Below are 25,449 nucleotides of genomic sequence, written 5' to 3' on the forward strand. Positions count from 1 at the left end.
AAAAAAAAAGTGACTACGATTAACTTAACTTACTTTTTAATTTGGTAAAAACAATGACTGCAGATGCTGGAAACCAGATTCTGGATTAGTGGTGCTGGAAGAGCACAGCAGTTCAGGCAGCATCCAAAGTGCAGTAAAATCGACGTTTCGGGCAAGAGCCCTCCATCAGGAATAAAGGCAGTGAGCCTGAAGCGTGGAGAGATAAGCTAAAGGAGGGTGGGAGTGGGGAGAAAGTAGCATAGAGTACAATGGGTGAGTGGGGCTGGGGGAGAGGGATGAAGATGATAGCTCAGGGAGGAGAGGGTGGAGTGGATAGGTGGAAAAGGAGCTAGGCAGGTAGGACAAGTCCGGACAAATCATGGGGACAGTGCTGAGCTGGAAGTTTGGAACTAGGGTGAGTTGGGGGAAGGGGAAATGAGGAAACTGTTGAAGTCCATATCGATGCCCTGGGGTTGAAGTGTTCCGAGGCAGAAGAGGAGGCATTCTTCCTCCAGGCGTCTGGTTGCGAGGGAGCGGCGGTGAAGGATACCCAGGATCTCCATGTCCTCGGCAGAGTGGGAGGGGTAGTTGAAATGTTGGGCCACAGGGCGGTGTGGTTGATTGGTGCGGGTGTCCCGGAGATGTTCCCTAAAGCGCTCTGCTAGGAGGCGCCCAATGTAGAGGAGACTGCATCGGGAGCAATGGATACAATAAATGATATCAGTGGATGTGCAGGTAAAACTTTGATGGATGTGGAAGGCTCCTTTACGGCCTTGGATAGAGGTGAAGGAGGAGGTGTGGGCACAGGTTTTACAGTTCCAGCGGTGGCAGGAGAAAGTGCCAGGATGGGAGGGTGGGTTTAGGGGGGCATGGACCTGACCAGGTAGTCACGGAGGGAACAGTCTTTGCGGAAGGCAGAAAGGGGGGGGGGAAGGAAATATATCCCTGGTGGTGGGGCCTTTTTGGAGATGGCGGAAATGTCAGCGGATGATTTGGTGTATGCGAAGGTTTGTAGGGTGGAAGGTGAGCACCAGGGGCATTCTGTCCTTGTTACGGTTGGAGGGGTGGGGTCTGAGGGCGAAGATGCGGACGAGATGCGTTGGAGGGCATCTTTAACCACGTGGGAAGGGAAATTGCGGTCTCTAAAGGAGGCGGCCATCTGGTGTGTTCTGTGGTGGAACTGGTCCTCCTGGGAGCAGATACAGTGGAAGCAGAGGAATTGGGAATATGGGATGGCATTTTTGCAAGAGGTAGGGTGGGAAGAGGTGTAATCCAGGTAGCAGTGGGAGTCGGTGGGTTTGTAAAAAATGTCAGTGTCACGTCGGTCATCATTAATGGAGATAGAGGGGTCCAGGAAGGGGAGGGAGGTGTCAGAGATGGTCCAGGTAAATTTAAGGTCAGGGTGGAATGTGTTGAAGTTGATGAATTGCTTAACCTCCTCGCGGGAGCATGAGGTGGCGCCAATGCAGTCATCAATGTAGCGGAGGAAGAGGTGGGGAGTGATGCCCGTATAATTACGGAAGATAGACTGTTCTACGTAGCCAACAAAGAGACAGGCATAGCTGGGGCCCATACATGTGCCCATGGCTACCCCTTTGGTCTGGAGGAAGTGGGAGGATTCAAAGGAGAAATTGTTAAGGGTGAGGACCAGTTCGGCCAAACGAAAGAGTGTCGGTGGAAGGGTACTGATGGGAACGTCTGGAGAGGAAAAAGCGGAGGGCTTGGAGGCCCTGGTCATGGCGGATGGAGGTATAAAGGGATTGGATATCCATGGTGAAGATGAGGCGTTGGGGGCCGGGGAAACGCAAGTCTTGGAGGAGGTGGAAGGAGTGGGTGGTGTCTCAAAAGTATGTGGGGAGTTCCTGGACTAAGGGGGATAGGACAGTGTCGAGATAGGTAGAGATGAGTTCAGTGGGGTAGGAGCATCCTGAGATAATGGGTCGGCCAGGGTGGTCGGGCTTGTGGATCTTGGGAAGGAGGTAGAACCGGGCAGTGCGGGGTTCCCGGACTATGAGGTTGGAAGCTGTGGGTGGGAGATCTCCTGAGGTGATGAGGTTCTGTATGGTCTGGGAAATGGTTTGGTGATTGGGGGGGGGGGGGGGGGGGGGGGGGGGGTCTTGGTCGAGGGGGCACTAGGAAGAGGTGTCCTCGAGTTGGCGTTTGGCTTCAGTGGTGTAGAGGTCAGTGCGCGAGACTACCACTGTGCCCCCTTTATCCGCTGGCTTGATGATGAGGTTGGGATTGAAGGGTTGCGCGTTGTGAGGATGAGAGGTTGGAGTGGGGGAGGGGGGATAGACAGGTTGAGGTGGTTAACGTCCCGGCAGCAGTTGGAAATGAAGAGGTTGAGGGCAGGTAATAGGCCAGCGTGGGGTGTCCAGGTGGATGCAGTGTGTTGGAGGTGGGCGAAGGGGTCCTCGGAAGGTGGGCGGGAATCCTGATTGTGAAAGTAAGCTCGGAGGCGGAGGCGACGGAAGAATTGTTCGACAGCATGGTGTGTATTAAATTAATTGATGTGTGGATGGAGGGGAATGAAGGTGAGTCCTTTGCTGAGGACTGATCGTTCGTCCTCAGTGAGGGGGAGGTCTGGAGGGATGGTGAAAACTTGGCAGGGCTGGGAGCTGGGACCTGGTGTGGGTGTGAAGCTGGGAGTGGGGGGGGGGGCGGAACCTGTAACTGCAGTGGGTGTGATGGTGGGGGGAATGGGGGTGGAGTCATGAGCAGGTGTAGTGTTCTCCTCGGGGTTCTGGGGGGTGGGGATAGTGACAGTGGGGTCTGTGAAGGGCGTGTCAGCAGAATGCAGGTGAGTGGCGCAGGTGGGGGCGGAAGTGGTGGCAGACACGGCAGTAGGGATGGCGGAAGTCACTGTGCGTGTGGCATCAGTGATGATGAGAGGTGCAGAAGTGATGTCACGTGTGATGCATGAGGAATTGAGAGGGGCGGAAATGGTTGTGGGAGTGGCCATGATGAGGGCGGAAGTGACATCATCAATCAGCGTGGGGGTGGCAGCTGCATCAGCCGCATGGCTAATGGCGTCTGAGTCATTTTCGAGGCCAGGGAAATCTACTGGAATGTTTGAGAAGCGCTGGTTATGGAGGTGGGTAGATAAAAGTTTGTTGTACTTGCAGCTTTTGATGTTTGAGATGGAGTTGAAATACTGTTTTTTAACTAATCCAATTCGATCAGTGGGTAGATCAATAAATTAGAAAAGTTAGTACTGTATTTCCTAAATGTTGTACTCTACTTTCTTTCATTACCAAAATAATTGTAAGAAACCACAACGTTTTAAAACAAAAAGTCATTCGCAGGAGGTGGGACTCATTTGCAAAGCATGTATTTTTGCCTATTTTTAACTTGCCCTCAAAAGGATGACAAAGTCACCTTCTGAATTGACTGAAGGTCATTTAGTGAAGGTACACCCACAGCACTGTTAAGACTTCCAGGAATTTACACCAGTGACATTGCAGAAATGGACTTATATTTCCAAGACAGAATACTGGTTGATTCCGAAGGTGTAATTATAATGCTTTGTTTCCCATTTGCTTGCTGCTTAGGTTGTAGACGTAGTGGTTTCTAGCAGTGCTGTTGAGGATTCCCTGATGAGTTGGTGCAATGCATTTTTAAAGGCATTCATGGTGCGTTGGCTAGCAATGGAGGGAGCAAAAGTTTCAGACAACGAATGGATTGCCAAACAAGTGGGGTTGCTTTTAAGTGGATGTTGTGAAGCTTCTTGTGATGTTGCAAGTTACACCTATCCAGGCAAGCAAGGATTATCCAACTCTGGAATTATCCTTCAAAGAAAGAAAGACTCTATAGAGAGAGGAAGAGAAGAGTCATCCATCACAGGCTATCAAATCTCTGCTGTGTTCTTGAAACTATCATTTGTCTGTGGTTGGTTCTGTTAAGTTTCTTGTCAATAGTGATCCAGCATGGTATTTTGGTATGATGCCCGTGTACCAACCACTGGTAGCTTGAGGTTGGGTAGAGTGCTGCCATCAATCTTTCTTCTTTTGGTAGTTTAAGTGGAGGGTAGACCATGAATAAGTTTCAGCAAATGACAAATAGAGAGCAAGATAAAGTTCATTATATAACAGAAACAAAATAACCTTGCCACTTTAACTATTACTAACACAAGTTAAAAATATGTACGCCTCCATCAGTAAATTGTGCTAAAGGTCAGCTGATTTTCCATCCAGAGACTGAGAGGTATCAGACTAAGCACAGTCAGCACAGCTCAAAGATTCACACATTCAGAACACATTACGTAGCACCAAAAATATTAATTCTGGGTAACCGTGTAGAGTTTTGAAAATTGCAATGTGCAATTTATCTCCTTTAGGTTACATCGCTAATGTAACCAACAAAGGCAGTCTGGAATGAAAATAAAATAATCCATGCCCTAATGGTGGACACAATTCAGATCCTGAATGCTCCTTATTGAATATTTTCAATATCTTCCAAAGAACTTCACAATGGCAAAGATGAAGAAAGTATCAGCCATACAATTTTTAGACGGTCATTGTTTATGTTGAGAGCAAAGCAACCTATGCTGGAAATTTAGAAGGGAATATGTTGAGGTTGCAATGGTTATTAAACAGAAAAGAGGCATTTTAGTTCAGGGTTAACAAGAGGAAGGCCTACATTTTGTGTACACAAACTAGATTGGTTGGATAATCAATTCTGCTCAATGATAAAATCTGATCATTACTTGTAAGTTTATCTTTCAAAGGAAAGGAATGCAACCACGCTGTCTTTGATCAGCAGAAAAGAATACCTACATTCAATCTATTACTTACGGATAAGCACTTACAGCCATCATATGAATTCCTATGCTAGCAAAAGTGAGTATATTTCAAAAGGCACAAAGGTATTAGATTTTACAACAAGATAATAAAAGAAAAGGCCTGACCTCTCCTTTGGAGATGGCAAATTGGAAGATATTCTTGAAACTCTTACACCTGAGAAAAATCTAAAACTGAACAAGATTTGCACTAACTTATTCCATGCCCAAAGCAAAATATAATGTATCAAATGTTTCAAGGAATGGCAATCACACATGGACTATCACTCTCCTCCTTTATACTTCGTTTCCCCCGAAATTCTGCGTTTCTGGCCTTAACTTCTAATTCGGATCTAGAAAACCATGGAGCACAATTGCTCTGAGAGTCTTCCAAAGAAGTGAAAGGTTAGCCCTGGAAACCAAACTGTGCACCTTTATGTTTAAACAACAGTAACTGCCTTATTCAGAAGAGAGAGATCCCGTTGGCATGTTACAAGTTACAGAGAAAATTTAATTTGTGTGGTTAAGTGGATGAAGGAGTAGAATAGATCAGGTGTGGGGGTTAGTCACATGTGGGGAGATAATAGAAAGGTTAGAGTAAAAACAGTCCTCAGTTAGTCACAATAATCCAGGAGATTAGAACATAAGAAACAGAAGCAGCCAGAGGTCTATTGAGCCCTCAAGCCCGCTCTACCGTTCAACAAGACAAGGCCTATCCAGCCCAGGCAACATATGTGCCAGCTCATATCTTACAATCCCCTGATGTTTCAAAAAAATCTATCTAGATTAGATTACTTACAGTGTGGAAACAGGCCCTTTGGCCCAACAGGTCCATACTGACCCTCTGAAGAGCAACCCATCCAGAGCCATTCCCCTACATTTACCCCCTCACCTAACACTACGGGCAATTTAGCATGGCCAATTCACCTAATCTGCACACTACTGGACTGTGGGAGGAAACCGGAGCACCCGGAGGATGCCAATGCAGACACAGGGCGAATGCAAACTCCACACAGACAGTTGCCCGAGGCGGGAATTGAACCCGGGTCTTTGGCACTGTGAGGCAGCAGTGCTAACCACTTTCTCTTCAAATACTTTCAGTGATTTAAGAAATTAAAATCTACTCAAAAAAAAACTTATTCTGAATAACTATTCACACAATTAAGTCTGAACCTTCCAATGTCTCTAAACCTAACTTAGAAATTTGGATCATTTTGGAGGAGTCTATATGCAAAGCAATTGCACATTGGAAGTTTAAACTTCTGGGCTGTTAATGTACAGTGCGCCACAACCTCTGATGAGTCCTGTAGCACATGTGTTGGAGTATGTCCAATCTTCAACTATGTGAAGACCAGACAATCTGGGCCAAATAATTCTTTTCTGATGTATTAAGTAACAAACAAAAAAAGAGAAGTGACCAACATTGTATGCAATTGGTAACCAAATGTGAATTTGATTATGTAGAACATGACAAACAAAAAATTCAAAATACAAATACTTGACTTAAAAGCAAAGTACTGCAAATACTGGAGATCTGAAACAAAAACAAAGTGCTGGAAAAACTCAGCAGCATGTGTGAGAGTAACTCACCTCCAAACGCCCTAAAGCCTATCCACCACGTACAAAGTACAAGTCTGGAAGTGTGATGGAATATGCTGCCTGGATCAGTGCATCTCCAACAACATTCAAGAAGAATGACATCATCAAGGACGAAAACAACCTGCTTGATTGGCATCGCATCCACAAACATGCAATCACTCCACCGTCAATGCTCAGTAGAAACAGTGTGTACTATTGACAAGATGCACTGCAGAAATTTGACAAAGAAATTACACAGCTCCTTCCAACCCATAACCAATTCCATCTAGAACGATGAGGGCAGCAGGTATGTGGGAACACCATCACCTGCAAGCTCCCCTCCAAACCACTCATTATCCTGACTTGGAAGCATATCTTGGCCCCTCCAGTGACACTGCCTAAAAATCCTGAAATTCCTTCCCTAATGGCATCATGGGTCAAACTACAGCATGTTGACTTTAGTGGTTCAAGGCAGCAGCGTGCCATCAGCTTCTGAAGAACAACTAGGGATGAGCAATAAATGCTGGCCCAGGCAGCAACACCCACTTCCTACGAATTATAAAACGGAATCCAATGTGACTTCTGAATTGAAGTGCTGAAGAACAAATCATTTTGGACTCACAATGCCGATAAATAAAGGCTGTCTATCTCGTCAACTATGCCAAGACACATTTGAGAAAAAGAAACTTAGAGCTGGAGTTAGCAAGATTATTACCTTATGGGAGTCCACAGTTACTTTACTTAATTGCACCAAAGCAACATTTCTGATATTGTTTTAAGAGAATGTTCAGATAATATTTCCTGTTATCGCTGAATCAAGATATAAAAATATAAGCAGCAGGCTGTGCGTGCTGAATTTCTTGGTTAGATTTGTATGCTTAATTCTCTTGTAACTTCTATATCTTCTGTTTTTAATTTTCAAATAAAACAACCTATTGTAGCTACCGAAGAGACTAGTGAGCTTACATGAAGAAAGTAACATGATATGATGGTCATAATACAATGAAGTATACCAAAGAGGGAAGCATCAGACAACATTTGGTACACTACAAGCTGCCTGCAGCAAAGCAGAAGCTGCCTGTTTGTTGAAATCCCAGGAAACACAATTATTCCACATACAATTCTTATGCAGAACAAGGAGTACCAGATTTGAAGGGCAGCCAGATCAGTAGCACTTGGTAACTAAATTAGCTCAGGGTCATCCTTTGCAGTCAGTTTCGAATAAGTACAAAAAAAATCTGCCAGGCATTGAGGTGATCTTCGGTGCAACCTCAGACAAAAGTGCTGAGTGAGGGTTAGGACAAGGACAAAATGGGACAACAGTGCCACTGGAAAGAGCATGGCAGACACTGAACAGTAAGCAAAAGGGGAAGAGAATATAAAAAGAACACATACAGCACTGTGGACATCTTGGAGGAGGAATTCTATATTTCCTGCAATTTGGGAACATCTGCAGAAGATAGGAGTATCAGAAAAATGAGCACCCATTTCCCCAACATGAATTGGAAGGCTACAGACTTCCGGACAAAGTCTAGGGTTTTCTGACAAAGTATGCATTTGAGATTTAGTCACTTATCGACTTGGGCAAGCAACATGTGAAAATAAATATATAGCTATCATAAATTAGGTAATCCCCATATATTTAATACTGTAAGCTTCTCATCCACTTCATGCAGGCAATCTGTTAAGCTATGGATCGGCCAGAGAATTAGCTTTGTGAAGTTGTCTTTCAGAAATTGGAGTTAATGGCTTACCAAACATAACCATAAAAATCAAAATCAATCACTCATTGTGAACAGGTGCAGCATGCTGACATGTTTGAACAGTTATGGAATTAGGCAGTGTGTTAATGCCAACACTTTCTATAAAGACCTTACAGAGAAAAAGCACACTACTAAAAGATGACAGTAAATATGAACCACACTGTAGCTTCGAGCATTGGTGTAGTAACCAAGTAAGCCACATGACAAGTACAGAGGAGAAAGTGAGAACTGAGATGCTAGAGATCAGTGTCGAGTGTGGTGCTGGAAAAGCACAGCAGGTTAAGCAGCATCTGAGGAGCAAGAAAATTATTTCAGGCATAAACCTTTCAACACATTCCTTTTCCAATACCATTCTCAACAAGTGACAGGTACGGTCTTGTACCGATCATGAAGCTCTCCTCTGAATAACGCATAGGCTCATCACTGCAGGAATCGGATTCTGGAACCAGTGGTTACAATAACAAAAGTCAAAACAAGAAGTTTGTGCAGCAAATAGCAGCAAATCAGTAAAAGCACACATACAGGATTAATGTCAAATCAGATCAAGGTGACGATTCAGAAAGGGTAAATTTTCAACAAGCAAGCAGACTTTCAACATTGAGAATATGACATGCTGCGTAGATGAACAAAAGAACAAGAATAAGGTCTAGTCATTTGAGCCAGCTCAGTCAGTCAATTATCATGCATATGATCTTCATATTCCTTCATGTCATCAGCCTCCAAAAAACTATTAATTTCAGTCTTGACCACGGTTAATTATTGAACTTCCACAGTCCACGGGATAAAGAATTCCAAAGGTCTGCGACCCCAGGTGAAGAAATTCCTCATTTTAGTCTTAAATAGACTATCCCTTATAAGGGGTAAACTCACCAGCCAAAAGACATCCCACATCTCACACTGTAAGGATTTTCCAAGTTCTAATGAGGCAACATCTCATTGTTCAAACTGTAGAAATTACAATCCAGTCTCCTCATTAAGACATACCTGCCACCCCAGAAATAAATCTGGTAAACCTCTGTTGCTCTCTCAATAAATATGACTAGTGTATCCTTCTTTAGATAAGGGGACTAAACCTGAAATGCAATAACCCAGGTGAGGTCTCACTAAGTTCTATACATTGTAGCAAGGTTTCTTTACTGCTGTACTCAAATCCCCTTGCAATGATGGCCAACATACCAATAGACTTCCTAATTGCTTGCTGCTCCTGCTTGCTAATTAAATGAAACATTAGGGCACTTTTGGACACCCACACTTTCCAAACTCTAACCATTTAAAAAACATTTTTTTTTCTATCTTTGTTTTTCTCTAACAAAGTGAATAAAGGACCATGGACATTTATGAGACTTAGAAAAAGTGAATCGTTTATGAAGCTGCTGAGTCACCTTTCTGCAGAATACAAAGAACAAGTGAAGAGCTAGACTCCCAAGTCTAATTTAGCCAGAACAGGAATTGAATCCATCTCGAAGGCATTATTCTGAACAACATGCAGTTAAATTGGACCTTCAGTTCGTGGCTCAGGGTGCAATCAGCAATTCACCTGAAGAAAAATGGTAAACACATGCACACTGCTAAAGACAAAAAGAAACATAAATAGATGCCAACATCTTTCTAGTCAGGATCCTGAAAGATGTGTATATGATTATTGGGAGTAACTGATACCAATCCTCAGCATCCAAAGTGACTGGGTGTAATAGGTCACCTATTTATTGCATTACTGAAATGACATTGCAATAAAGCTAAAGCAAGTCTGCACTGACACCAAAAGCATTCTACTTGGCAGATACAGAATGGTGGCCCTGATATTGCCAGTCACTGAGTATGGAAGTCAATATTCTGATCATTTGAGAGACTGCATTATACTAAATGCAGAGTGACACAGTGATAGTGAAGAAATGACTGATGACTATCTAATTTCAGACTATACCACTTGAAAATGAAGACCAGCCTGATTTTTATCAAAGAGCTCAAATGCAATGGTTCCATACCAAGTGTCATGCTGGAAACATCTTCAGATTTATTGACATATTTACTGAGGCATATGTGAAGACTGGTCTTTGAATGTTGTGTAAGACCTAAGTCCTCCATTGGCAAGCTCCAAATGCATACCAACCACATTGACTAGGATTCATGAGTGCCTGCAAAATACAGAATACTTCCAATACTTTACAAGTCAACTTTCAAAGAAGGCTGACACAAACGAAATTCAACATTGCCTGAAACCTGATGCAGACTTTGGCCACTTGAGGAAGTGGATGGTTGAAGATTGCAACATCAATATTGAAATTAAGATCATGACCTACCATGTAGTCATGGTCCCGACAGTACAGTTTAGATTGAAACATGTACAACCTACATGAGACACCTCAAAGCATTAGAGTGCTGCATCAATACTACCTGCAGAAATTCTCTATCACCAACTAGAAGGACAGGCACATCAACAGTGTGCTCTCACAAGCATCAAGGTTATGATTATTGACCATCAGCTTCCTTGGATTAGTCATATAGTTCAGATGCCAGATACAAAGTCTCAAGCAGATCATCTTCTCTTAGCTCAGACAGAGAAGACTCATTACAGGAAGTACTTCAAGGATGTACTGACATCCAACATGAAAAAAATCCAACATGAAAAAAAATCCAACATGAAAAAAATCCAACATTGGTAACAACTCCTGAAACATCACTGCCTTGGACCAAAGTATACTGAAGCATAGACTGTGGGAACACTTCTAGCACTTTAATATTCAAAATGAAGAGGTCAAGTGACAGTAGTGAAAAGGACAAGCCATGACTTGAACTAATAATACACAATACATCACACATGACAATTGCCAAATGTACCATAAAGCCTGGTGATTCCAACTGGTGCATCAGCATCCATCTTCAGCCTCATGGAAAACAATCATCATTACCAGTGAATAGCAGCTGACAATAGACCTGTTTCTCAGCTCCCTTGTAACTTGCATATATTACATCTCATCTGGAAATAGACGTACCTGTTTATAGTTCACCAATCCTCTGCTTGCTGACGTAAGTAACAATAGTAACTACCACACTTAAAAGTTCAAAAACAAACTAGGACTGCTGGAGACACTCATTAGATTTGGCAGCATCCGAGGATAGCATTTTAAGTCCGGATGACCTTTTTTTTAAGAATCCATATGTCGTCCCATTCCTGCCTCAATCAAAGCAACATGGTCAGAGAAGTTTTACCTCCTCCATCTTACTCCGGGCCCTGGAGGGAAAGAGAATGATCGCCCATGTGCACAGAGACATAAGTTCCTGGTCTTCTCTCAAACAGCAGTTTCTAGTTGAATTACATAGTCACTTACAAGTAAGAGCATCCAGATAAGGCAACATACATATTGACTGGATGACCGTTATAATCAGTGAGTGCCAACAATAAAGATGGCTTAATCTGTTGTTACACAATGAATAACTGGCTTCACATAAAGAATACTTTTTATCTTGTTAACTGATTTTACATACTGATTGCTTCTTCATCTTGTTAAATGGCTTTACGTAATGAATGCTTTTCCACCTTGTTAACTCACTACACTTGCTTCCAGCATCTCACTGTTTACTGCAACCTTTTATTTGATCTGAGTCACGCTTAGCAGAACCTTCTGTTTCACAAACCAAAATTTAACTCTTTCCCTACCTGCTCATATCCTATACATATTCTCATCTACAGTGTGGAAACTGGCCCTTCTGCCCTTCAAGTCCACAATGATCCTCTGAATAGTACTCCACCCAAACCCATTCCCCATTATTCTACATTTACCCCTAACCTACAAGGTAATGAGCATGGTCAATTCACGTAACCAGCACATCTTTGGATTGTGGGAGGAAACCCACATAGACATGGGGAGAATGTGCAAATTGGAACATGAGACTGGAATCGAGCCTGGGTTCCTGGCGCTGAGAGGCTGCAATGCTAACCACTGAGCTGCCCCACTCTTCTTCTGAAAAAGTCATAGAAGTATTCTTCTGAAGAGTCATAGCGGAATCAAAATGTTAACGCTCTTTCTCTCTCCACAGATGCTGCCAGACATGGCGAGTTTTTCCAGCATTGCGCTTGCTTTAGATTTCCAGCATCCACAGCATTTTGTTTTTACACTTAAAGTACAACTTCTGTAAGTACTGTTCATAACTCAAGTACCCTACTCACCACCCACGAAAGGTCCTGGTTTAAAACCAGAAGCAAACATCATCAAGTGTTTGGGGTCTGTGGTACAATGGTAGCATTCCTAACTCTGCGCCAGAGGTCCCTCCTCAGGATGCGATAGCCACACGTGGTGTGTAACAATACATCCAAACACGTTGATAAACAAATGTCACTGTGACTTGTCCAAAGAATGTTTCCCCGTGATGCTGCTAGCCACACCAGACAAGAATGTCATGATATGAGGAAACAGTGAAAAGCCTGTAACAAAGGCAATGATTCACTAGTGTTGATTGTCCTAGATATTGCTCATCAGCAAAATCAACTAAGATCAACACCACCAGAAAGATGACAACTACTATGCTCAAGAGAAGTTGAAGAAAATGCAGCTGAGATACAGGTGGATGACCCTGAAAATACCAATTAATATTATTATTTCCATCAATCTGTTTAGACAAGCTATGTGAAATTTGAACCCAGTCACTTTCAGACATGGTAACTATCCTCATGTGATAGTGACCATTGGTTGTTCAGACACAGATGCTTTCTCAGATATTGGTACATCTGTCAATGTCATGGCGGATAAAACATTCACCACAGCTTCAGGACTGCTCCATTCTCTCCACACCAGGGAATAGGAAGTTTTATTTTACAGTGAACCATGAGGTTCACAGGGCTTAGATGCTGATGTTTCACTTACACTAGAAAGCTACATTCTACATCGTATCTGGAGAACGTGGTAATGTACTTAACAGTTTCCACAAGAAATAGATCTACACAGAATTACAGTTGAACTTTTCACTGGTACCAGCAAACTGCAACGGTGTTATAAGCAAATTGCTTATTAACCCAATGTGCTCCCAATTGCACAGTCCTAATTACCATTTCAGAAAGCAGACAGATAAGAACTTCAGTGCCAATTTGACCTTGAGAAAGTTGAGGATGAACCTAATCCCTGACTCCTAGCCACACAAGTCAAATAACCCCAGAGCAAAGATTAGAATCTATACTGATTTGTGGTCAACAAAAACAAAAAAACTAGACAGATGATTAATATCAACAACTGATGTTATCATAGAGAAAGTGAATGGAGCTAAAAATCTACTACATTTGACCTCAACACAGGCTATCAAATTAGGCTTGCAAAAAAATCAAGGTGCCCTTAATGGCACTCTCCATTCACATTGGACATTTTTTGCACAGGAGGCTCAACCCTTAGAATCAATTCATCAGATCTTAATGCTGGAGGATTAAGCGGACACTTCAATGACATGAAGGCATAGTAAACATTCATGATGATATCCTCATCTATGGTTGCACTGATTGTAAACTCAAGGCATACCTATAACACTTTAGAGAATGTAACCTTAAAGTCACTATTAAAATGATAAAATTGAATTCTTCATTCATATGTTCAACAGCAAAGTATAATCTGAAGGCACTGCAAGAACAGTGGATCCTACAAATATATAGAAAGTTTTAAGTCTGTCGGGTGTTGCGTTGTTTCATTCGTAATCTTGCTATATATTTGTCCATGTGATTTGACAAGAGAGACCAATTTGGAGAAGACTGCATCACATCAGTTGTACATCAGATGAAATCACAGTTATCAGCAAGCTGCCTACTACATGCCAGCCTGTCATAGCTCTGTTTATATTGCAGTGACATTGGCTTGCAAGCAGTTCTTTGAAGAAAGAGTGCGAGCACAACAGAGAGAGAGCATGAGGACCCTCAACCATATGGAGTGTCTTACACTTTCACCCCTAGTTATATGGAAGGAGGTTTGGAGGTAACCAATCATGTCACAAATACGTTTGATCAATAATGCACACAGAAATCTACCTACTCAAAATCCAAGATCACAAGCTCCTTTAAATCCAGGTTGAGTAGCAACAGCCATCGATCAAGACTGACAGCTGGCATAAAGAAAAGGATCATCAAACGATGCCTTGACTACATAAACCTACATATGGTGTCAAAGTTACCATAATTAGTGGACATCAAAACAGCAACAAAACAAGATAAAGTATTGCAAATGTGTGGGGGCAATAGAATCATGAAATTAGAAATTAATGATCAAGCATGTGTCTATAAATTATTCACACGTTTGGTCTTCAGTATTCAAAATGAGTTAACTGCTATGAGCATTATTTGATATTGCCTTATGTGGTTAATGTACTGTTGTTCCAGTCACTACGGAAGCATGTTGCAGATATAGTAAGAGATTCATCAGCGAATTTGAAAACATATAAACATCAAGTTGCACATACGTTAGACTAGGCAAGGATAGAAGATTTCCTCTCCAAAAAAATCTCATCAAACTCATTAAACAACAATTCAGTGGGTTCATGGCCATTCAATCAATGAATTGAATTTAAATCCCCTACCAGAGTAAGATATGAACTCATTTCTGATTTTTAGTCCCGGCTTCAGGATTACTATTCTAGTGCACAGTCACAATGGTACTGACCCAAATGAACAATGGATAAATGATTGAACAGGGACTAAAAGATAAAAAAGCAGGGGAAAGTCAAATAGCTCTGTTCCATTCTATTGCCAAAATAGGCCCATCATTAACTGTACTGCTTGAAACACTACTTTCAACGTGGGTGTCCTGAAGATATTGTAGCCACATTCCACCAATCACCTGCTATTTGACCCCAGTTCCCAAGCATGATGTAATAAAATGTCTGATGTTATAAACTCATCAGCCCGATTGCCAAGTAACAGAAATGCCTGTTAGGTCACATATTTGGCTTTATTCCAGATGATCACACACCAAGCAAAAACATGAGGTTTTTATAACATGTCTATTTCACCATGCTCAGAATTGCTCAGTTGACAATATCCGATTAAAAGACAATTTCTCAGTCTTTCACCTTGCACATTTTAACCCAACAGCGAATGAATGAAGAAACATTACCAGTTTCTAAATACTGGTCCGGTTATAAGCTTTCGTACAATTCCTTAAACCATTTATTTCTCCCAATGCAACCTTATTTAGCTCCATCCCTTCTTAAGGTTGCCTGCTGCCAAAACCCTTATTTATACCTTTGTTAAATCTAGATTTACTCGTTCATCTCACTCCATGCCAATCGCCCATATAAAACCCTGACAAAATTCAGAGCATTCAAATTCTGCTCCATATATCCTGTCTAAAGCAAAGTTCCACTTACTCAGCTGCCATGTCATTACAAGGTTTACCAGTTAGCAATGCTTCAATTTTAAAATTTCCAAACTTGCCTTCAAACTTCTCCGAGGCCTCGCCGCCTCCTTCTCTGTGTAATTTCCTCCAGCCACAGAACCTTCTGAGATATCGGCACTCCTCCAAAGTTGAATTTGTATACATCTGATTTTAATCATTCTATCAGCAGCAGCCGTGCTTTCAGACACCCAGAATCAGCTTTGAAATTTCCTATATTGACCTCTTTGCCTCTTTTCCCACCTTAAAATTTGTATTTAAAACTTAATGCTTGATCAAGCTTCTGGTCATGTTCTAATATTGATGTGGCTGGCTGTCAAATCCATGAAGTACCACCCCCATAAAGTGCATTGGGATATTTTCCCACAATACAAGCATCTAATATACATCTCTGCTGTAAAAACAAACTATCTTCTCTAATGTTTCAGTTAGTTATATTGAAAATCCTCTAGTCAGTAAAAAGGCAGTTTCAACTTCACAACAACAAAAAAAATTCATTTGAACATACGAATCTGGATCAAAAGTGGGGCCATATGATCTTTCCATAGAAGTACAGAAAATAGGGGTAACAGTAGGCCATTCAGTCCTATAAGCTTGCTCTGGCAATCAACATAATTGCTGGTCATCATCTAACTTAATACCTTGTTCCCACTTTCTCTCCATAGCCCTTAATCCCAATGGTCCTAAGAACTACATCTAATTCCTTCCAGAAAACATTCAACATTTTGGCCACAATTGCTTTGTGGCAGAGAATTCCAGACTCACCACTGAATGAAGCAATTTCTGATTTCAGTCCTATATGGCCAACTGTGATCCCTGGTTACAGACTCCCTAGTCATTGGGAACATCCTTTTTGTATTTAACCTGTCTAGTCTTGTTAGAATTTTGTAGGTTTCTATGAACTTTCCACCTTGAGGGAGTTTTAGTCCAACTAATCTAGTCCCTCTTCATACAACAGTCTTGCTATCCCAAGAATCAGTCTACCGTTCAACAAGATCATGGCTGGTGTGTCTCTGTTTTGAATTCCACGTTTCTTTTTTACCCCAAAACCACTCGAAACCTTTGTCTATCAAGAATCTATCCACTTTAGCAATAAAATATTCAACGATCCTGCCTCCACCACTTCGATCTTTGTCCTAAAGTGTGGCTCTTAATTTTTAAAATTAACTCATGGATAAAAACAGAACTGCTTCCATGTGGCAGACACACAATTAAAATAGTGCAAGATCAACTTTTTAAAACATGAAATTAACAACACTCCAGGGTTTAGAGCTTCTAATGATACAGCTGTTTTGACTGTACTATAGAAAATCAAATATTTCCATCAGTGGATAAAACAAAATTTTGTTACAATGGCAGAGAAACCTACTAATCCTTAACGATAACTGTGCAAATAAATATAACTCAGTAGTACTCCCTCACATGGCTGTGAAAACAGACAAAACAGCTTTCAGTTTTGCCTTAATTACAAAGTACAATTTAAACAAATATGAACATTTATAAATCCACTCTGAACTATTAGTACATTTGATGGTAAACCTAATCCATTTTTCAAAGTATACAACTCTCATTACCCCACCCCCAACAAAAGGACTCGGTTTAAAATATTAACATTCCAGAAACAACCAAGCCTTCCAGATATTTCCACCTGACTTTTATTATGACCCCACGACAGACTAAGCGGTAGACTATGCACCAACATACGTTATGTAAAATAAAAATTACACTTAACCCGTTTAGAGAAGAGAAAAGTGGCCATAAAAGGTGATTAAGAACATATGAAGAAAAACTAAACGAGTTCAATGTTATTGAGGATTTTCGATGCTAATATTGCCCAATACAACGATTTGCTACACACACACCGCCTTGCAATAATAAACTCGCCTGTAGGGGCGAAAACAACTGGTTACGGAAATGAGATGTACAGTATTACTGCAGGTGTTTACAGAGTAAAATGATTTTCTAACATATTTACATAACATACATAAAGTCGACTTAAATAATTTGTTCGACTTCCTGTAATTTCTAGCAATAATTACGAAAACTAAAAAAGGGAAAGCGAAAGGCACCCCTCCCTTTTCGAAGCCTGTCACATATACCTTCACTGCGGATCTCCAAACATTGATCTAGGTTACTAACATCGGCAAGGTTAAAGTGTACAATGCTTCCACAGGAGGAGACCGCTGATAAATTATGCTGAAAATTAAACCTCCCGGAGGGCGAAATGAGGGGCAAGACGTACTTAGTCGGGGCAGTGCCTCAAACCTCAACACGTGTTTGTATTGGGAGAGTGACGGATAAGCTCTCACACGTGCGTTTACAGATGCATTTCAGATAAACGACACTACAGTTAAGCAGAGATGGATTGCAACAGGAGTGTGTTTCAGATGTGCACAGGTATATTTTTTAACCTTCCTCATATTGCCAGTAGCCATACGTGTGTCACAAACAGGGTCTAGAGCAGGAATATGGCAGATTGCAAGGTGGAGAATCAAGGTTAATGCTGATGTGTTATTGATCGCTGTCTGATGGTTGGGAGGGGGCGACGGGGGAAGGGCGACGTTGCTCGGACACATACTCTGGATGGTTTTATCTCGTTACTCACACTCTGGGGAGCTGCAGGGGCGGCGCTCCCCGCCGCTGGAAGACACCGTCCACGAACACCCCGTTCTTGCCCAGACACCGCAGGTAGAATCCGGCGGCGGCGGCGGCTGCAGACGAGGGGTCCCCGCCGCGGAAGATCTCCAGGTGGCGGCGGGAGATGAAGCTCGAGTGGCCCATGTTGACGTCTACTTGGCCCTGGCTGGAGTTGCGGCCGATGGTCACGCTCCTCTTCTTCATGAGGAACTCGAAGTCGCGGCCCTCCAGGCGGGCCAGCACCTCGGAGCCGCCGCCGCCACCGCCGCCCGAGTGATGGTGATGGGGGTGAGCCGGGGCAGAGGACGAAGAGGAGTCGCCGCCGCCGCCCCCGTTCAGATCCTCCCCGGGCTCCCAGTGAACCTGGACCCGGGACGGGCTGCACGGAGCCGACTTGAGGGCCAAAAGGGCACGGGCCCCGCAGTTGGTGCTGCTGCTGCTATTATTGTTATTATTACTGATGGCATTGGGGCTCGAATCCGTCAGATCCGCGGTGGCGCCAGACATTTTATATTAGTATATTTTTAATTTTTTTTAAAAAACGGGGGTCAATTTATTTTATTTTTCTCTCTCCCCTACAACAGCAGCAGCGGCGGCGGCGGCAGCCCAGAGACGGTTGGAGAGAGAGGGGGGGAAGGAGAGTGCATCAACAGAAACCAAACCTGACGCCGGAAGAAACGTCAACCACCCCTTCTAACGGACGGCTGCGCCGACCAATCGGAGGCCCGAACACCCGCTCGTGCTGATCGGCACTCCGGCCGACCAATCGGGGCCCGGTGCAGCTCCGCCTACCCCTCTCCCGGGTCGAAGGGTGACCGCAGTCCCCGCCAATGGCTGCGTTGCGCGAGGAGTGAGGGGGCGGGGAAGGCCACGCCCTCCCAGCAAGTTCGGTTGAAGCGCAAAGGGTCGGGGCTGCGGAAAGGAGAAGAGGGAGAGAAGTCCCGGACTGGATCCGCGGCCAACCGGCGGAGCGGACTACCGGCTAAACGCGGAGGCGGGCAGTTTGGAAAGGCGGGGGGTACCATTTGATTCTCTCTCCTCCTTATAGTGTTGCGGCGTCCCGGATACAGATTGTGGTGTTGATGCAGGGCTGGATGGTGGGCAGCCATTAGCCTTTACATTCGACGTCAATGCGGTGCAAAGGACATGTCAAATCACCGGGGAGACGGGCTCGGCGGGGGGTGTGTGTGGGGGGGGGTGGAAGTGGGTTAGAATCTTCTCTCAACCAGCAGCCACCTCCCCTCCCCCTCCACACAATTAAAGGTAAAAGCCTGAATTCCCAGGTGGGGGGGGGGTATTCGGATGTGATCCAGTCCGGGTGTTGCGGCCGGCGGGCCGTCGCTTTGACGGGTTTGGGTGGGGGAGCCACTCCGCTTAATAAAAGGGTTTTTTTTGAGGGAGGGGGCGGGGAAGAAACCGGGTGGAAAATACAAAACAAACTGCGTGTGCCGCCAGGTGGGGGTCGGCCTGGGCCCTGGGTGGTTGGCGGGGAGGGGGTGTGTGTCCGGATCTGGCTCTCCCCTCCCCCACCCTGACATGTGCTCCGCTCAGTGGCTCTGGTGCCCATGGCTGTGTGTGTGTGTGTCTCTCTCTCTGTCTGTCTGTGTCTGTCTGGCCCTGCCCCCAGACGCACGGGGAGTGTTTGTAAACACTGAGCCTCAGCAGCAGTAGCAAGGGAGGGGCAGGCACACTCTCACAACCAATAGACAGCCTCGCTGTAGGATGCACACAGTCGCTGCTGGGGCAGGATTTGCATTATTAAAAGTGGGAAATTAAAAACAAAACCCACCCACAAACATCACCCGCGCCTTGCTGAATTGCACCACTGAATTGCACGGGAGTCTGCAGCGCCAGTAGGCATGCAGCTCCCACTCAGCTTTGGCTGCGGCTCGGGTGGTACCACTATTAACTTTTGAACTGCCCAGAGCGACCACCCAGGTAGTGCAGAAGGTGTATTGCACTATCGAAGGCGTCATAATTTATGTGTGATGGTGAAATTGAAATCCATCTGCCAGTTCGTTTGGGGAGGCAAAGAGATGCAATGACATTCCATTGAAGAAGAGTTATCCTTTTGCCCTGACATATTTCTAAACTCTTATCATGCTATTAATCACATTCATAAATTTTTAAAAGTAGAATATGGATATTAGTCTCTAATGCTGACACAACTGAAACAGAACTGCTCTATATTTTCAGATGAAAACAACAAATGCTGGAGATCAGAGCGGGTCAGGCAGCATCCATGGAGAGAGAGCAAACGTTTTGCGTCCAGATGACTCTTCATCCATGGATACTGCCTGACCCACTGTAATCTCCAGCATTTGTTGTTTTCAGTACAGATTCCAGCATCTACAGTAAATTGTTCCTATATTTTCAGGTACTGTTCCTTACTTTAACTGTCCTACATCCCATCATGGATGTGCTTGGTACTGTATTTCTAGGATGTGACTGAACTGGGACTCTCAATTGGGTGATTAGAGTTGGACTGCAAATCTGTGAGTTGGCTGTCAGGGTAATGATAATATTGTGACTCCACAAGATATGTTGTAATTTTGGTTTCTCTAAATCTTCCAGCTAGCTTTTATGGTCACCAGAAACCCCTCAATGCCCTGAGACCAGCTGTCTCGCGCACAGGACCACCCCACTGCTTTCCTGTTTCACTGTCAAAGTGTTCCTTATTTTCTTTCATAGGAGTCGATATCCCTACTCTCTTATCACCATATCCTTCTGTCCTCCTTCATGTAAAGTGGAGATAGAAATATTTTTGCGATCTCATGGAATCAAGGATATGCGGGTGGGAAAGTGGAGTTGAAGCCCAAATTCAGCCTTAATTATCATAATTGGCAGAATAGACTCAATGAGCTGTACTTTTTTTTTCTTTCTATTTCTTATGATTCTATATATTTATTTTGCCTCCCCAAGAATGAATGGAAACTACTCACCTCAAATACTGCTTCTGGAAGTTCAACATTCTAACCATTCCCTGTTTCATAATACCTTTATACTTGTACCAGATCAGGATCAGCGATGAGAAAAGCAGTTATCATTTCAAGTTGCGGCTTTTCATCAGAGCAGCTTTTATGACATTTTGTGTTCATACTCATTGTTTGGGGCTATAAAACCTTTGGCAACAACAGCCAGAGTCTGACAATCCTGGAAATCTAAAACAAACCAGAAGATGCTGGAATACAGATGCTAGTCAGCATTTGCAGAAAGACAAAATAAGATAGTGTTTCAAATCAATAACTTTTCAACAAAATTGATGTGACCATATACTGCAAACACATATACCTCTCGAATGAGCACATTCAACTTTCAATTCCATTTGTTGTTTCTTCTGTCCAGGCAAAATGCTTGACATGGAACATAGTCGTAATGATCATGAACATCTGAGGTTTGACCTGTTTTGGATTATCTGCCAGCAGTGACTGGATAGTGTGATGAGAATTTCAGTCTCCTCAGACAGAAATAACAATATCACCCAGAACTTCTTCTCCAGTTTACTAACTTTGAGTGAAGATTGTTGGAAAGTTCATGTTTGGAGACATCATTTTAAAATATATGGCGAGACAATGGTCTAATGGTCAATGTCACTGCATTGGTAATCTTGAACATCAGACTACTGTTCAAGAACCTTTCTTAATCATTCAGGGCATGTGGGCTTTTCTGGATGGACCAGCATGTATTGCCCACTGAAATCTTTCCTTAAGAGGACTAGTGAGCTGTATTCTTCAGACACTACAGTTTATTTGATATAGATAATCCCACAATGCTGTTAAAGAGCAAGTTCCAGGATTTTGATTCAGTAACACTGAAGGAACGGTGATATTTTTCCAAGCCAGGATGGTGAACAGATGGTGAGAAATTTGCTGGATGTTGTGTTCCTGTGTATCAGCTGCCTTTGTCTTTCTAGGTGATGGTGATTTTGGGTTTCAAAGGAGTCTTGGTTAATTTCTGTAATGCATCTTGTAGTCCCTATCCATTACTGCATTTTTCTCAGGACTGTTTGAATATCTGAGGATTTATGAATGGTATTGAACATTGTGCAATCAGCAATGAAAATCTTCATTTCTGACCTTATGATGGAGGGAAGATCATGAGAAAACAGCTGAAGATGGTTGGGCCAAGGACACTATCTGACACTACCTACCATTCAGGACTGGACTAGGACTGAAGAGCTTAGATCTGATCCATAGGTTGTAGAATCACTTAACTCGATCATTTGCTGCAAGTAGTCCTGTGTTGCAGGGCGAAATGAAAAGTAGGAATAAATGGCAGGCGGTGACAAGTGGGATACTGCAGGGATCGATATAGGACCCCAGATATTCACATTATAAACTAATGATTTAGATGAGGGAACTAAATGTAAAACCACAAAATTTACAGATGGTACAAAGCTAGGTGGAAGGGTGTGCTATGATGAGGATGCAGAGATATTGCAGAGTGATTTGGACAAGCTGAATGAGTGGGCAAATGCATGGCAGATGCAGTACAATGTGAGGTCATACATTTTGGTTGCAAAATTAGGAAGGCAGGTTATTATTTGAATGGCTATCATTTGAGAGAGAAATTTTCAATAAAACTTGGGTGCCCTTGTGCAGCAGTCACTGAAAGTAAGCACATAGGTGCAGAGACAATAAAGTAGGCAAATTGTATATTGGCCTTCATAATGAGGATTCAAATACAGGAATAAGGGTGTCTTGCTGCAATTCTACAGACATTGGCAAGGCCACACCTGAAATATTGTGTGCAGTTTTGGACTCCTTATCTGAGGGAGGATGTTCCTGTTATCAATGAAATACAGCAAACGTTTACCTGGGGTGGCTGGACAGATTTATGAGGAGAAGTTGATTTGGTTAAGATTGTATTCATCGGAGTTTAGAAGAATGGTGGGGTGGGGGGTGCAGGGAGCTTGTAGAAACCTATAAAAATTCTAAAATGACTAGACAGGATTGATGTAGGAAGAATGTTTTTAATAGTCGGAGAGTCCAGAGCCAGGTGTCATACTTTAAGGATAAGGGGTAAATCTTTTCGGACTAAAATAAGGAGAAATTTCTTCACTCAGAGTGGTGAGCCTGTGGAATTCACCAACATGTAGAATGGTTGAGACCAAAACATTGTACATTTGCAAGAAGGAGGTAGATAAAATTCTTCTGGCTAAAGAGATCAACAGAAATGGAGTGAGGGCAGGATTAGGGCACTGAGCTTGATGATCAGCCATGATCATAATGAATGGCAGAGCCTGTTAGAGGGGTCAAATGCCCTACTCTGCTCCTATTTTCTAAGTTTCTGTGTTTTTATGTTCTCCTTGCCTGCCTTCTTGCATCTATTCAGTGCGCCAGGGTTGATCTCCTGTCGCTATTATAGTGGTATATCGTATTGGCCATGAAATTACAGATTATGATTAGATTAGATTCCCTCCAGTATGCAAACAGGCCCTTTGCACGGTGGCTCAGTGTTTACACTGCTGCCTCGCCGCGCTAGGGACCTGAATTCAATTCCAGCCTTGGGTAACTGTCTGTCTGTGTGGAGTTTGCGCATTCTCCCTGTGATGCGTGGGTTTCCTCTGGGTGCTGTGGTTTCCTTCCACAATCCAAAGATGTGCAGGTTAGGTGAATTGGCCATGCTAAATTGCCCATTAGTCAGGGTAAATATAAGGTAGGGGAATGGATCTGGGTGGGTCACTTTTCAGAGGGTCGGTGTGGACTTGATAAGACAATGATTCTGCTGCTCTTGATAGCCCTGTTTCTAGATTTATTCAAAATCTATCTCATTTAATTCAATGGTAAAGTGTCACAATACATTGAGTATATCCTTCAATGTATAGTTGGGGCTTCATTACTACAAGGACTGTGTGGTGTACACTATTAACACTACTGTCATGGACTGCTGTACCAATGGCAGACAGATTGTTGAGGATGAGGGTTAGTGTGTTTTACATTTTTGTTGGTTCCTTCACCACTTGTCATAGACCTAAGTCTAGCAGATATGTCCTTTCAGACTTGACCAGCTCGATCATTACAGGTGTTGCAGAGCCACACTTCATAATGGATGTTGTAGCGTTTTTGCCCTTGGCATCAAAACTTGACTTAAGTGCCCCAATTTGTGGTATTTCACTGGCTACATATTAATGCTTACTTTCTTAAACTGATGTAAGGAATCCTAGAGAAAAATTGTTTCTACATTAAAGCATTTTAGTATATAATTTTGAGAACACAATATATTCAATATTTTAAAAAATGGATAATTTGTTTCATCGTTAGGGAAAATACTATCTGCTGCAAGCATCGTCCAGTGGGATAGCAAGAGAAGTTTGTTCATGTTGCACATATAGTAGCTGTGAGGGGATAAACAACATGGGAATATAAGATCCGGCCACTTGGAGAGTTGAAGCCTTATGTAAAGAAAAGATTGCAAAGTTGCTGTTTTGCTTCTTTGGGACAGTGGAGGCTAAGGGAAGATTTAATGATATTAAAATTATAAGGAGTGTAGTTGGAATAATTATGTAGGAAGTATTTCCCTCATCAGAGAGGTCAATAACTCAGGGGCATAGAATTAAAATAATTGAATGAGTAATTAGGAGGGATTTGAAAAGCAAATTTTCATCCAAAGGGTGATGGCAGTCTTAAATTCAATGTCTGAAAGGGTGGTAGAGACAGAAACCTTCACAGCATTTAAAAATACTTAGATATGCACATGAAATGCCATAATCTACAGGACTATGGACTAAGAGCTGGAAAGTGAAACTAGGTGGGATAGCTCTTCAGCCACATTGGCATAATATACTGAATGGCCTCCTTCTGGGTTATACTTTTTTTTTACAATCTGCATTTGTATTTTGCATGAAGTTGCTAACTTTATTCCTCTTCATGATTCTTTGTTGCCTTTAAAAAACCATGCCCTGATTATCTGATACTTCCACAACCTTATCTTTACTGATGATATTTTGTTTGATGCCTTGCTTACATATTTCACAGTCCTTACACCAAATGTTTACATTCTCTGCTCTACCTCTATTAGCAATTTTTTCAGCAATTCTTCTTCTCCTCAGTTCCTTCAAGATTGTTATTTCTATTCCTGCTTTCAAAAACCTTCTGAAAGGAGAGAACTTCAACTGTCCACTGATTTGTATCTCTTTTCTCCTTTATCTCTCCTCTGCCTCTTGCTCTGTTTGTATGTCTCTCTCTCTCTACCCCCAGCCTGTCCCTCCTTTGTCCTGAATGTAAAGTATGTTAATATGTCTTTGTACAATTTAGGAGTTCTCCAGTTCTCCTAAGCCATATACTTACTGTTTCTGAAGAGCATGATCATTGTCTTGCTTACATATAGCATGCAGCAGCTGTCAGATGAT

At 42.8% G+C, this 25,449-nt stretch overlaps 1 protein-coding gene across 1 annotated transcript in view; it reads right to left on the reverse strand.

Moving 5' to 3' along the window:
- The window catches only part of LOC132827655 (forkhead box protein K2-like), a 128,940-nt gene extending 110,192 nt beyond the window's left edge, over positions 1 to 18,748 (reverse strand). The window contains exon 1 of the mRNA XM_060844255.1: positions 18,067 to 18,748. Coding sequence (XP_060700238.1) covers positions 18,067 to 18,605 — 539 coding nt within the window. The 5' untranslated portion in view covers positions 18,606 to 18,748. The remainder of the gene's footprint in view (positions 1 to 18,066) is intronic.
- Positions 18,749 to 25,449: the final 6,701 nt, after the last annotated feature.

Source organism: Hemiscyllium ocellatum, chromosome 25, assembly GCF_020745735.1.
Source record: "Hemiscyllium ocellatum isolate sHemOce1 chromosome 25, sHemOce1.pat.X.cur, whole genome shotgun sequence".
Classification (NCBI taxonomy): domain Eukaryota; kingdom Metazoa; phylum Chordata; class Chondrichthyes; order Orectolobiformes; family Hemiscylliidae; genus Hemiscyllium; species Hemiscyllium ocellatum.